General features: G+C 46.3%; 1 protein-coding gene across 4 annotated transcripts in view; it reads left to right on the top strand.

The window, feature by feature from the left end:
* Atp8b1 (ATPase phospholipid transporting 8B1) overlaps positions 1-14497 on the top strand; it is a 140126-nt gene that overhangs the window by 57258 nt on the left and 68371 nt on the right. For 3 of the 4 annotated variants that reach the window (NM_001437265.1, XM_087592413.1, XM_087592414.1), the window contains 1 exon segment: positions 76-278. In NM_001437265.1, the coding sequence (NP_001424194.1) occupies positions 98-278 (181 nt within the window). In that variant the 5' untranslated portion in view covers positions 76-97. 4 annotated transcript variants of the gene reach the window in all.

Raw genomic sequence — 14497 nt, 5'->3', positions numbered from 1 at the left:
GACAAGATGCAGCAAGATTCAGCCCAACACAGGAAAGTCACAATTCACTCTTGTTTCCCCCTTTTCTCTCCTCAGGTAGTTCCAATTTGCCAGCAGAATGAACACAGAAAGGGACTCGGAAACAACATTTGATGAGGATTCCCAGCCCAATGATGAAGTGGTTCCCTACAGTGATGATGAAACCGAAGACGAACTTGAAGACCAGGGGCCTGCAGTTGAACCAGAACAGAATCGTGTCAACAGAGAAGTCGAGAAAAAGAAAGAGACATTCCGGAAAGGTGACTGAGTGAAGGGCCTGCTGAGGGTGTGGTGTATGTGTGGATGCTCGACAGGGCAAGGGAAATGTACCAAAGTTGACTGGCCGATTCATGTGGTCTAGGAAGGTATCTTCCTCCTTTGATGTCTGTCTAGGGTGACACTGAGCAGGTACCCATCATCCCCAGTGGGGCAAGGGTGGGAGTGCATATCTGACAACTTCTGTCATAAAATCAGAAGGTTTGGTTAGTGCTGCAAAGGGAATTGTGTGTAGAAGAATTGGCTTGCTACTTCTGCACTCAGAAATCAAAAAAAGTATACATGCCAATCATAATAATAAATAGAATTTTATTGAAATGATTTGCATTACTAAATAGCCTAAGAACTAATGCAGATCTATTGATACCTGAGGCTGGGGAGGTAGCTCAGTGGGTGAGAGCACTTGCTGCATAACCATGAGGACCTGAGTTCAAGTCCACAGTACCCTTATAAAACAAAACAAAACTGAGTATGTCTACTCTCATGCCTATAGCCCTAGTTCAGCGATGGGCAGCGGGGCTGGGGACTTTCTGACTGCTAGCTTAGCTCCAGATTCGGCAAGAGGCTTCGTCTCAGGGAAATAAGGCAAAGTGGTAGAGAAGGACACCTGATACCTTCCTCTGGCCTCTCTCTCTCTGAACACTTGTGCAAACACACCTGCAAATACAGTTGATCATGCACCATATACTCACGTGTCTACGTGGGTTGACTCACGTGCCCATAAATAGATCAACAAGAGCAATATCCACTCACAGTTTTTACACTGTGCTGAAATAAATGCACTTTGGGGAATATTCAACTATTCAACCAGTGGGTACTGCTCTTTGAAATTCGTCTTTCCCCTCTCATCAGAAGTCAGGACATCACACACTGAGGGAGGCAGCTTTCCAAAGAACTCTCAGAGGCCAGGACTCCTTGGAAGAGTGATATTGGAACATCACCTTGACTGTACCTGGGAATCAGGGCCTAATTCTGAGCTCTTGTTCTTTCTAATGCTTCCCTGTACTGTAGAGGACCTTGGAGCCTCCATACCTTTTGTTCAGTCACTCAGTGAATACAAAATGGCTCTGGTCCTCCGGAAAGAATTTTTGTTGGTTATGTTTGCGTGTTTACTTTAAAAATATTTGTATTAATTCTTTTGAGAATTTTATACGATGCGTTTTAATTAATTTACTCCCAATTCCTCCCTTTAATTCCTTCCAGATCCTCCACCACTTCCCTACCTGCTCAGTTTTGTTTCTCCTTTTTCTTTTAACTTAATAACCCAATAATTCCAACTCATGCTAGCCATATACTACTGGGCATGGGGCCATCCACGGGAGCATGGTCAATCAATCTACCAGGAATCATACACTTAAAGAAAACTGACTCTCCCTACCTCAGATCCGATAGCTGGAGCTCCTCCGTTAAGGGTAGGACTTAGAAACCCGTTTCCACTTCTTACTTGAATTTTGAAAGGCTTAACCCTGTACCAGCAGCTGCAGCTGCTTGGAGTCTTTGAATGCCTTGGTCCTGTCCTGTCTAGAAGTCACGTTGTGCTCTGGTCTCCAACCTCTGGCTTTTACAGTCTTTCTGCCACCTCTTCCTTGATGATCCCTGAACTTTAGAGAGGAAATGATTATAGATGTCCCATTTGTGGCTGGGCACACATTACCGCATTTTGAACACTTGTGAATGTATGCACAGCCATTATATTAAAAAAAAATCTTCTCTATTGGACTGAGAGAGCTACATTACACTATAGGTAAAGAGATACAGATTTAGAAAACAATTTCACTACTGTGCCAGCTAAGCAAAATAATAGTAACTTCATTCCTGTGGCCCACAAACTCCTCAACTGTTGGTTCTCGGCCTGCTTTGCAGTACCAAGCACGTTTCCATATGTGGAGGGAGGCTGAAAATTTGAGCAGAAAGTAGTTGGTTATTGGTACAGCATTCATGCCGCTATTATACAGACGGTCATCTCTTGCCATTCTGGCCATTATTACAACTCCAGAGTTCACAGCTGAGTAAGATTATTAACGGCTTTCCCCACCCAGCGGCCTTCAGAGCGCCTTCTAGTATTAAGAGAACTAGCCACCATAGAGGAGTCATGCTGTTAAGTCGCAACCTGGTTTCTCCATGTCCTCTAAGCTGTGTGTGTGTGTGTGTGTGTGTGTGTGTGTGTGTGTGTGTGTGTGTGTGTATGTGTATGTGTTATCAGAAGAAGTTATTTTAATGGGTCTCTATTTGCCACGAGGGGCCAGTCTGCAGCAACCTATGCTTCTTGCCTGAGTCAGGCCCACTTCGGATGTAGCGTCTAAATGAGGAGCTTTTCACATGGAGGGACAGACAGGAAACATTTAAGGCTTTGCAGGCCATACGGTCCTTGTCAAAAGTGCTCTACCGTACCAATAAAACGGACACAGACAGTGGCTGCTTGGGCCACAGAACGTGGCTTATGTTCACCCTTATACCATCCTTGTGGACTTATTGGTTCCTGTTGCTTGCCCCACCCTGGCAAACAAATATGACTTTCTCTGTGGCTTGTCTGCTCCTGAGAAAACTGAATCTTTTCTCTTTAAACCCCAGGCTTGTCTAGAATTCAGGTTCATTTTTTTTCACTGGCTGTCCCAGATTCTAGCAGGAGGAATAGTACGTCCTTCCTGAGTGCCTCTCTGTGACTTCCAGCCCTCCAGATGATCTCCCCAGCTCAGCATTAGAACCACTGCTTTCCCAGAAGCCGCGCCTCCTGTTTAACCCTGCAGGGTAGCATTACCACCCCTGTCACTCTCTGCCCAATACTTTCCATTTTGTGGTCTGCACCTAGTGAAACCTTTTTCCTCCCCTGAGCAGTTTGTACCTGTGGAGAGCGACAAGTGCCAGGTGTAGTGGCACATGTCTGTCACCTCAGAATTCAGGAGGATCACAAGTTTAAAGCCAGTGCAGTCCCAGGTTAGCCTGGGCTACATAGCAGGATCCCGTGTCAAACGGAAAATAAGGGGTCAAGCCTATAATCCCACTTCTACAGTGGTATTTCTTTCTAAAACCATTCTCTATCCCCTTCCCCCTGACCCTGGTATCTGTCTGTCTGTCTGTCTGTCTGTCTGTCTGTCTGTCTCTCTCTCTCTCTCTATGTGTGTGTCTGTCTCTGTCTCTGTCTCTGTCTCTGTCTCTGTCTCTGTCTCTCTCTCTCTCTCTCTCTCTCTCTCTCTCTCTCTCTCTCTCTGTGTGTGTGTGTGTGTCTGTGTCTGTTTACAAAGAGATTTTAAGAGGCCCCATCTCACCACAGCCTACGAGAGAGGTCTTCCACTCCCGTGGGTCATCTATCTGTTCTCCAGCTTCATGTCACTTAAATGGGTTGGATCTGTGGGTTCTCCCTGTTGCCTTCCACTCCTGAGCACTATGGGCTCACTGCCCAAATTAGAAAGTATGATACTCGAAATCTTTGATTGACACAGGAGGCGAAATCAGATTGATCTGGACAGGAAGGCAGCCTCTCGTTCCAACCGGTCCAAACTGGTACGAGAGGAGTGAGGACAAAGCTGAAGTAGCCCGACAAGTTAATAGAGAGTTCTAGCTGATTGCCCGGGGTGAATAAAAAGCCTGGCTCTTCCTCATTCCTCCCTCTGAGGCCAGCCTGGCATCATAATCTCGGAATCTCTGCAGTGTGTAGATATCTGGGGAGTTGGCAGGAGTTTTGTCTCTGTAGGGTGAAGGGCAAACTTGGCAGTTTGTGCCTGGGGCCACACAATCAGATACATGGTCCAGTGAAGGGACTGGGGTTGGGTGGCCACAGAAATGTTGGGAAAGCACATCATGGATACAAACATCTCCTGTTTTTTTCCAACTGGGCCTGTACTTTGTAGTGGTTAGAGCCCTTTACTGATGGTTTAATGATAGTTAATTTTATTCCTAGATTCCTTTCCTTGTTCTATGGGCATTGATGGAGGTTGGTTTTCCTAAAAATACAGTTTTGACACTTGTGTGTGCACTGCCCACGTGTGTAGGTCAGAGAACAACTTCTGGTCACCAGCTCTATCATTTGACCACGTAAGTGAGGGGATTGAACTCAGGCAGTTGGGCTTGGCATCTGATGCCTTTGCCTACATGAGCTATCTCACTGAATCATAGTCTAATTTATAATCCTAGGGAGATTTATTGGTTTTCATTTTTCAAAAATTCTGTCAAATGACTGCATATGAGTTTTGATACCTGCCTGCCCTCTGTAAGAACAAACAAACATTCAGTAAATTCCAGGTCCCTTTGATGCAATTTCTCTGCTACCTCCCCCCCCCCCCCCGCCCCGACAGCCACCCAGTCAGCCATCTTCCCTTCCTTGTCTCTGTGCCTCCCTCCACCCAGCCACGTTAACGTAACTCTGACCTTCTGCTTTGGTGTTGTCTTGTTTTTAAAGCACCATCTGTCTTCCTTGACATTGCACATCCTAGGTTATTTACTACAAACGATTCAGTTTTTAAGGACACAGGAGTAAACTGTGACCCACCGTGGAGCCTACTAACACATCAGCCCAGCCTGATTCCAAGGCACCACCTCAAAGTGCAGGAGCCACCGTTACTTCTTTGATGACATCATTGCCACACAGTCTGTTTTCTTGTTTTAAATCAAGAGAACGCCCTAGCCAGCTAAGCTTTCTTGTTAAACCCATGTCAAACAAAAGTTTTAAGAGACCCATTGAAAGTCCCTTTCTTTTGAAGAGCCATTCTTATATGCTGAAAAGAGAGAGAGAGAGAGAGAGAGAGAGAGAGAGAGAGAGAGAGAGAGAGAGAGAACAAGTGTTAACATGCTCCTAGAATGTTCCAGGAGGAGAGATAAGCTCACAGTGTTCGCTGAGGTAGCCTTACTCTTTCCTGTTTGCCTTAAGCAAGGGTAGACAAACAACCAGTGGATGCTTGCTGGTTGAATGCGTGAGAACACTGGTTTCTGGGGAAGAGTGTCAGGATCCCAGGCTTTGGGTGCCCCTGAGGCTGGAAACATGGAAGTCTCATTGGCTCTGGAGTTTCAGATTCTTTAGTAGTTTCTGTGACTTTGTAGAGTCAGAGATTTCTGTTATTCCTTGGTTGTGGGATGCTGGGTTGTAACTGATGTCCGCAGACCAATTCTTTGGCTATAATTCTTTGCCTTCTGGAAACACTTCAGAGCTGAAGTCTTCAAGAAGGAGCATGCTCTGGAGAGGGTTTCTGGGTCAATACAAGTGTAGGCTTTTCTGAGCCTAGGAATGGGGTGTGAACACTGCCTCTCACCTCCTTCACAGCTGACTTATCTGGTAACTCCTGTCTTGCCTTCCTGTTCTGGCTGGCTTCCCCATTTACACACAGCTTCTACACCCCAGGCCACATTCTGACCTAAACTCCACCTTCTGCCCGGGATGCCCCAGTCTACAGTTCTTAGGAAAAGGCTTCTAAAAACCACTAGCCACTATCACACCTTCCCAAGCCCTGGCTTTTTCCCCCTCTGTGGGCTCCCGGCCACTATAGATAATGCTTTCTTAAAGGTCACCAAGCACCCGACCACCAAGCCCACATGCCCTTCCCATCTCTGCTTCCTCTGGTGCCAGTCTTTCTAACACTGCCCTCAGAAAACCCTGTCTCCCTCCTTCTGTCCCCACCCCCCTTTTCATTCTTTGCATGTTGCTGTTCATATCTACAAACTGTCCTGTGACAAACTCAGCCTTTAAACCCACATCATAGGGCCAATTCAGGAAATCAAGGTATTTGCCACCAAGCCCAATGACCTGAGTTCTGATCCCCAAAACTGACTTGTTGGAAGGAGAAAGTGGACTCTCGAGTTGTCCTTTTAGAGCCAGATGGATGCTGTGACACATAAAGATACACACACACGCACACACACACGCACACACACACACACACACACAAATAAATGCATAATAAATGAAATAAAATAATTTTTAAATACAAATTTAAAAAAATGCTCATGTAGTAGGTCCAACTGTGTGTCCCTGAGAAGGCCAAGTGTTTGGTGGTTGAGAGGAAAGACCCCAGACTTAAGCTGTGTAGCCAGTTCTAAGTCCTGCCTTTCACTATTTTCTAACTGTCTGGCCTTGAGGAAAGGGCTTTGTTTCCGTGTACTTCAGGGTCCTTATCTGTAATAGGATTGATATTAGAAGAGATTTTGTGATGTTTATGATAATTAAATCAGAAATAAATGTGAAGGACATGTTTTAAGACATGCAGTAAGTACTCAATATCAGCTCTTGTCACCTTCGGCCTTCAAATCCAAACTACCTTTCCCTGCCCCTCAGCTCCTGCCTTAATTTTCTATTAGTAGACCTTCATCTTGACTCCCTCTTTTCTTCTTTAGGGCATTTGCATTCTTCTGGCCTCCCAGACGGAAGCTGTGAGGTCATTTATTAACAGAGTCCTCCTGCCCAAATCCATGAGCGAGTGGGGGATAGATGGCTGAATGGATTCCAGCATTGATGGTGACCGGTTCCTCAGATTGGGAATATTTCGTTTTGGGGGATCTTCTTGGCCTCTGCCACCTCCACAGACTTCTGTGAGAAAGCCACCAGCACACACACACTGAAAAGGATGCCACTGAAGCTCTCAGTGAGACTAAAGATGTCATTTACATAGTGTTTTGTCTTTTGACATATTGATCCATGGCAAGGGCTCTGTCCTGATGGATCCAGGGGCTACTAGCCTGTCATCTGAAAGATGAGGGGTTGATCAGGAGGGAAGAGCGCTCACAGAAAGATCACACACAGAGAGACTGAGAGGAGGGGAGGTCATGATGGTGGCACACAGAGGAACTGAAGTAGGGCCTCTAGTGCCACAGGGAAAATACACATAATTTCCTCTCCTTCTCAGCACCTATCCTGGGACAATTTAGAAACTGAGATGACTGGTTGGAGATTGTCTATCTCTTAACCAATCAGGGTGATGCTGTTGTGGCCTGGGGTTCCAGCCTTCTATTCCAAGCTAGTTCTAGCTCCCCAGGCCCTATACTGGCATGTGAAAAGAAGGTATTTGTAAGGGTTTCAGACTGTATCAGCACTGGGACCAAACAGAGCTCTACCAGAGAAGTGTGCATGTACCAAAGGCCTCCTGGAGATGAGTTCACCTGCATGAGGCATGTGACTGACTCCCAGCATGCTCCAGAATGAGGCAGCGGTGACTACTAAAGAGTGGAGGGGAGCTCAGAGGAGCTAGGGTTCCTGGTGCTGAATGGAATCCTTGGAGCCTAAGCAATGGAGATCAGGGATCAAGCAACTGGGTTCAAACGGTGTAATGTCATCCTGAAGGCCTTGGGAACTTCTCAGGCTAAAAAGAATAGGGCAAAATAAGCAGTAGCCCCTTCCATGGCTGCCTCTCTGGGGCCACACCACTTTCTTCCTCCCGCTGCCCTTATCATAGAGAAATATTGTACTGTACATGTCCTCACTAGTCCCTTCTCCTGTCCCTTGGTGTGGTTTGATTATCTTTTCCTCCCTGGTTGATCAAGTCACCCACAGCTAATAGCCTCATTCATTACTTTGCAGCCAAGACTCTTTGACTTGTTGATTTGCTCTCTTGTATTAAAAAAATATATATAAAACTATAGGCCAGGCACGGTGGCAAAACACCTTTAATGCCAGCACTTGGGGAAACAGGGGCACGAGGATCTCTCTGTAAATTCAAAGCCAGTCTAGTCCACAGGGTGAATTCTAGGCCATCCAGGCATGCGTAGTGAGACCCATCTCAAAAAGTAATAGTAATAGACTGTATTCCTTTCAAACTTTCTTCTGTTCAGATTTCTGTTTGAGACCGGAATGGTTGTTGACAAACAGTATTTATGAAGAAGTAGTTAATCATTGGGAAGACGGTATTTAGGATGGTATTTTCAATAGTCAGTAGGTAAGCACTTTTTAAAGTGGAATGTTTACCAGTCAAGGGAAGATAGATCTCTTCCCTTGGCAGAAATGTACTAAATTAAACACAGAGTTGTAGTACATTCCTGTGTGGAAACTTCATGTTGTATTTGATTTTCCTTTTTTCATCGTGGGTAAACCAACATGACCAGCGACTTGTAAAATGGAGCTTAAGGGTAGAGTGTCCCTTCTATAGGAGACAAGTAATGAGAATGGGGAAGTCTCTTGTTTCTCCGACATTGCGTTCTGACACTGTAATTTACTACCTAGCCTAGAGTATGAAGCTCCTGTTCATAGAGACCTAATGCAGCTGATGTTTTTCTCCCTACAAGTTTAGAGCCTCTAAATCAGATTTCAGGCCTAGGGAACATATAGCTCAGTTGGTAGAATACTTGTTTAGCGTGCAGGGAACCCCGAATTCAACCCTTAGTGTTGTATAAATCAGGCAGTGGTGGTGCGCCCTGTAGTCTCAGCGCTTGAGAAACAAAGACAGAAGAATCAGCACTTCAAGGTCATCCTTGGCTACATAGCAAGTGCAAGGATAGCCTGTGCTATGTGAGCCCTGGTATCAAAAACAAACAACAACAATAACAGACTTTAAATGTTAGGAAGGCACTGGCCCTTGCACTAACAGGGACTCTCAAGGCCATCTGTGTGTCACACCCATCTGTGGAGCATAGAAACCTTCTAGATGCCTACCTCACTCCCTAGAGACATTAAGATGCAGTAGGGCTGGATTCTTCCTCAACTCAGTACAATAGCTCATCTCATCTCCCTGCAGACTGTTGACTGAACACTCCAGGCAGCAACACTGGAGCACTAATTAGAAAGAGGGACCATCTGGCTGCTCCCTTCTGAAGAATCCCAGAGGGCCTTTCAAAAGCCTTCAGACCTGGTTAGTTGACTCTGTCGGCCTTCCTGGGGAGTTCCTATCCCCTTCAGGGTTGCAGTCCTTCTCCCCCACACCATTCTTCCATAGAGTCCTCAAACTCCATCCAATGTTTGGCTATGGGTTTCCGCATCTGTCTGAGTCAGCTGCTTGGGTGGAGCCTCTCACAGGACAGTCATGCTAGACTCCTGTCTGCAAGCACAGCGGTATCATTAATAGTGTCAGGGATGGGCGCTTGCCCATAGGATGGGTCTCAAGTTGGGCCAGTTATTGGTTGGTCATTCCCTCAGTTTCTGCTCCATCCCCCATCTCTGCTTTTCTTGTAGACAGGATAACATTTGGGTTGAAAGGTTTGTGGGTGAGTTGGTGTTACTCTTGCTCCATTGGGGTTCCTGGCCTGGCTATAGGACGTGGTCTCTTCAGGTTCCATATCCCCAGTATTATGAGTCACGGCTAAGGTCATCCCATTAATTCTGGGGTGCCTCCCTTATCCAGCTCTGTCACATCCTGGAGATGCCATCCCCCACCCCCCACTTCCTAACCCCAGTCAGTTGCAGATTTCCATTCATTCTCATAGCCATCTAGCTATCTCTCCTGTCCTTCCCCATACCTCATCATGAACCCCTCTATCCCCATCCCCTCTTCTACCCCGTTCCCTCTCTCCTTCTGCCTCAACAGAGTCAACTATCCTGGACCCTTGGGACTCTCAGAGACTGAACCACCAACTAAAGAGCACATCTAGGCTAGGCCTCCCCACTCATATGTAGCAGATGTGCAGCTCAGGCTTCATTAGGATCTTCAACAACTGGAATGGGGTACGGTACCCCGAAAGCTGTTGCCTCTATGTAGGATATGTTCTTCTAGCTGGGTTGTCTATTCTGGCCTCAGTGGAAGAGGATGCACCAAGCCTCGCAAAGACTTGATGTGCCAGAGGAGGGAGTAAGGATTGTGGGAGAGAGTGACCTGGAAGGGGGCAGTGAATGGGATATAAAGTGAATAAATAAAAAAATTATTAATTTTTAAAATGTCAAAAAAAAGGAGCCTTCAAACCCGCTAAGAAGTATCACTTTAATGAGAGGTTTTCCACCTCAAACTCACCTACAAGTCAGATTCAGATTATCTGGCCTGCCCCAGATAAGCTAAAGTTATACACGCTGCGTAGAACATCAGGTCTGGAAGGACTCCTTCCTCTTGGGAATGCTCTGGGTATGAAGCTGTGCTCCTGGGAGTCTCGGAGTATGGGGACCCATCTGGAGACCCTTGTGCTGTAAGTCTGGGCTACGGCAGAGCCTGCATCCCTCACCAGGTCCCAGAGGATGCAGCTACTCACACCTGGAGTGCCCAAGTGCGGATTGGCTGCTACTGTTCCTCCTCCTCTTCCCCTGCCTCTTCCTCACCACCTCCTCCTCCTCCTTCTCCTTCCTCCATTCTCCTTCATCCCTCCCCTTCCTCCACTCTTTTTTCTTCCTCCAGCAGCAAAGAACAACATCTGGGTTTTTTTTTCTTTGCCTTCAATCTATCAATTATTGCAATTAATTAATTAATTAATGGCAACAGTCAAATCAAGCAAATGGGCATGATTCATTCTTGAGCCCACTGACAGTTCTATTATTTCCCACTTCTCAGGGGTTTTTCTGACTTTTCTCATTGCTGTGACTAAATACTGGACACAAGGCAACGTAAGGGAGGAGTGGTTTATTACGTACGGCAGGGAAGGCAGGGCTGTTGGCGTGTGAGGCAGCTGTTCACGTGCACCCACAATCATAAAGGAGACAGAGGAGAACTGGTCTCAGACAGTTTTAGCCTTCTTATGCCATCTGAGACCGGCCTGTGACATGACACATTTAAAGTGACGTTTCGCACTTCCATTAACCCCATCCAGAAATCCCCTCACAGACATGTGCAGAAATGTGTCTCCTGCTTGATTCTAGGGCTTGTCAAGTTGTCGGTCAGTCTTAATGACCATAGCTCTTCCCTTCACAGTTCTCATTCTGAGCAACTTCGTTAATTATAGGAAAACGAAGACCCTCTCTGAACCTTCTTCTTTTCTAAGGCAGAGACAAGAACCTTCTCCTCCATCACTCCCACCCTCAGCAACACATCTGTGCCTCTGATCTGTGCCCGCCATCCTCAATGGGCATACCCATTCACAGGTCTCATGGATATTTTCAGTTCACTACAACCCCTCATGTAGACCCATCTCCCACACTCTATCAGACATGTCCTTTTCTTTTAAAAAAAAAAAGTATCTATTTGTGTGTCTATGTGTTTATTAATGTGTGTCTTAGTTAGGGTTTACTGCTGTGAACAGACACCATGACCAAGGCAACTCTTACATAAACAACATTTAGTTGGGGCTGGCTTACAGGTTCAGAAGTTCATCAAGGCAGGAACATGGCAGCATCCAGGCAGACATGGTGCAGAAGGAGCTGAGAGTTCTACATCTTCATCTGAAGGCTGCCAGCAGAATACTGGCTTCCAGACAGCTAGGATGAGGGTCTTAAATCCCACACCCACAGTGACACATCTACTCCAACAGGCCACACCTGATTATGCCATGGCCTGGGTCGAGCATATAAAAACCATCACAATGTGTGTGTATAAGTCAGAGGACAACTTGTGGGAGTTAGTTTTTCCCTTCCACCTGTGGGCCCTGGGATAAAACTCAGGCCATCAGAACAGGGCCTTTACCTGTTGAGATGTCTCACTTGTCCCATGTATATCTAACTCTTTGACATTGCAACTTGACATTGTCATCTCCCATTCAAACGCTAACCATGTCTGACCCAGCTTAGCTTCTGAAGTCATACAGGATTGAGCGATGTTCAGAACAGTGTGGCCACAGACAACATCACAACATCAACACCAAAGGTCATGCTGGAAAACTGTGCATCGTGTGCGTGCACACGTGTGCACATACACACATACACCATGAACTACATTACGTGAACTGCATAATGCTTTAATGTTTGACTGTAGGATCTTGTGTTGGGCCATCTTTCTAAGGCTACATGCTGGTCAGGCTTGTGAGACTAGTTTGTCCTTGGGTAATTTTTCCCCCATTTTTACTTTTTATTTTGCCTTCATTGCACAAAGAGCAAGATAACTCTTGAAGCTGTTACCTCTCTAAGCTCTGGTGGGCTGTTGTTCATGCTACCATTAATGATGATCCTGGTCCCCACCACTGGTCTTGTTCCCTTCAACTACATCCTTACTGTTTGTATGACTGATGGAAAGTTCATCTGGACCATGCCAGTTTGCCCTCTGAGGCCCTCTGATAGATGTCTTGCCATGGGGGTCCTATCTGGTTGCCTATTCCGCCTGGGAGTCACCCTGTGGCCCTGTAGTGCCCAGCTTTTCCAGTGTGATCCAGGCCGTTCCAGTTTAATGTTCTTGTTAATAACATCCTGTTTCCCTGAAAAAGCCTTAGACATTCCTCCTGTTCCTTTGCTAGCATAATTATGAGCTTCTAAGAATCATGGAAGCCTGGGCAGTGGCTCATGAAGTCCAGAGGGCAAGATGGAAGGATGATAAATTCATAGTTAACCCGGCCACTGTGGAAAGACCCACAAAAGCCAAAAGCAAAACCAGAAACACAATAGCCCATACAAGGAGTGTCTGCTCAAACACATTCTCTAATCTGCCACACCCTGGCTGGATTAGACTTCCCACGGCACCAAGTGTCCACCACTATCTAGTACATGACTGTCTCGATGTGTTTGGGTGTCTCTGTGTTTCCTACTCTGACTGGACAGTTGGGTTTCTGGAGGGTGAAGTTAAGCTTGATCCACAGATGTTTCTCTTTGGAAGGTTTTCCTATCTGTCTTACTCCAAATCTACACATTCTGAATTTGCATGTACAGGGGATTCACATAGATGGTTTGTGAGAGCAAAGCACTGAACTCCATCTGCAGTTTCTGCCATAGCTTTGGAGTGGGACCTAAGGACTGGCATTTCTAACAAGTGCCCATGTGATGCTGGTGGTAATCCGGAACCCTTGCTCTAGACTCAACGCTGTTGTCATTACTTCAGCTCTTTGCCAATCTTACAATTTCGGAGACTGTGGTTGTAGATAAAGGTGAGCCTAATTTTAGGAAAAGTAGAAGCCATCATGTGCGGACACAAGTTCTACTCCTTCCCTGAGGCTCATTCTAGGAGCTAATGGGCATCTTCCGTTCCTCCCGTTGTAGCCTGGTGGCAAAGCAGTCCCAATGCTAGACCTATACCAGAGTGGAAGGACGCAGCCTAGGTGGGCTGAGAGACCTGAGGTAGGCTGGAGTCTTCCCGATGACTTAGGAAGGATGGGCTGACATCTCTTAATTCCCCCATCTCCTACCCGGGGTCAGCTTGACTCCCTCCCAGGCACACGTCAGAGCCCTTCAGAAGATGTGGCTGGTGGTACTGCTACAGTTTTCACTTAGGTAACTTCCATTGTGTGTGCCCATTAGGCTGGCCGTCAGAGCACAGCGCTTCTTCCCTCCTGCCTCTACTTCCCCTTTCAGCTTTTTTTCTGGCCTGTCTGTCTTTCTTCCTTTTTAGTTCTCTCTTATTTTTTAATTTGGGTTATTTGTGTGTTTGTGTGTGTGTGTGTGTGTGTGTGTGTGTGTGTGTGTGTGTGTGTGTGCGCGCGCGCGTGCGCATGCGCTTTCTGTTTTGAGACAAGATGTTACTGTGTAGCCCTGATGAGCCAGGAACATGCTAAATAGATAGACCGGTTAGACTTAAACCTGTAGCCATCCCTCTGCCTCTGCCTCTGCCTCTGCCTTTTGAGTGCTGGAATTACGGGCCAACTCATCTAAGGCACATCTGGCTTTGGTGTCTTTCTTTTTGCATATTTTGCAACCCTGAATACTGCAGAGAATGCAATCACCTGGCAAAATAGTTATTTCATGAACACGTGGAACTGTCCCCATGTCAAGCATGAATGCATACATGGCTGATAGCCTGGAGGACTTTCATTTCTTCCCTCCCTGCTTGCTTGAGGGAAGCCGTCATCCCTCTTTTCTTTAAAACGTATTCCTTACATTTTTATTTATTTGTTTGTGTGTGTGTGTGTGTGTGTGTGTGTGTGTGTGTGTGTGTCTGTCTGTCTGTCTGTCTATGTATATAAGGACAGTATATGGGTATGTGATTCTGTGTGTGTGTGTCTGTCTGTCTGTCTGTTTATATAAGGATGGCATATGGGCATGTGATTCTCTGTGTGTGTGTGTCTGTCTGTCTGTCTGTCTGTCTATGTATATAAGGATGGCATATGGGTATGTGATTCTGTGTGTGTGTGTGTGTGTGTGTGTGTGTGCGTGTGTGTGTGTGTGAGTGCATGTGTACCTTGGCCCACAAGTGGCAGTCAGAGGACAACTTGTAGGAGTCGCTTCTCTTCTTCCACCATATGGGCCTGGGGATCAAACTTGTGTGGTCATGCTTGGTGGCAGTCACCTTTGTCCTCA

This window comes from Rattus norvegicus, chromosome 18 (assembly GCF_021556685.1).
Source record: "Rattus norvegicus strain SHRSP/BbbUtx chromosome 18, alternate assembly SHRSP_T2T, whole genome shotgun sequence".
Taxonomy (NCBI): domain Eukaryota; kingdom Metazoa; phylum Chordata; class Mammalia; order Rodentia; family Muridae; genus Rattus; species Rattus norvegicus.
Note: the sequence above shows the minus strand (reverse complement) of the source record. Positions and strands in the feature narration are given on the sequence as shown.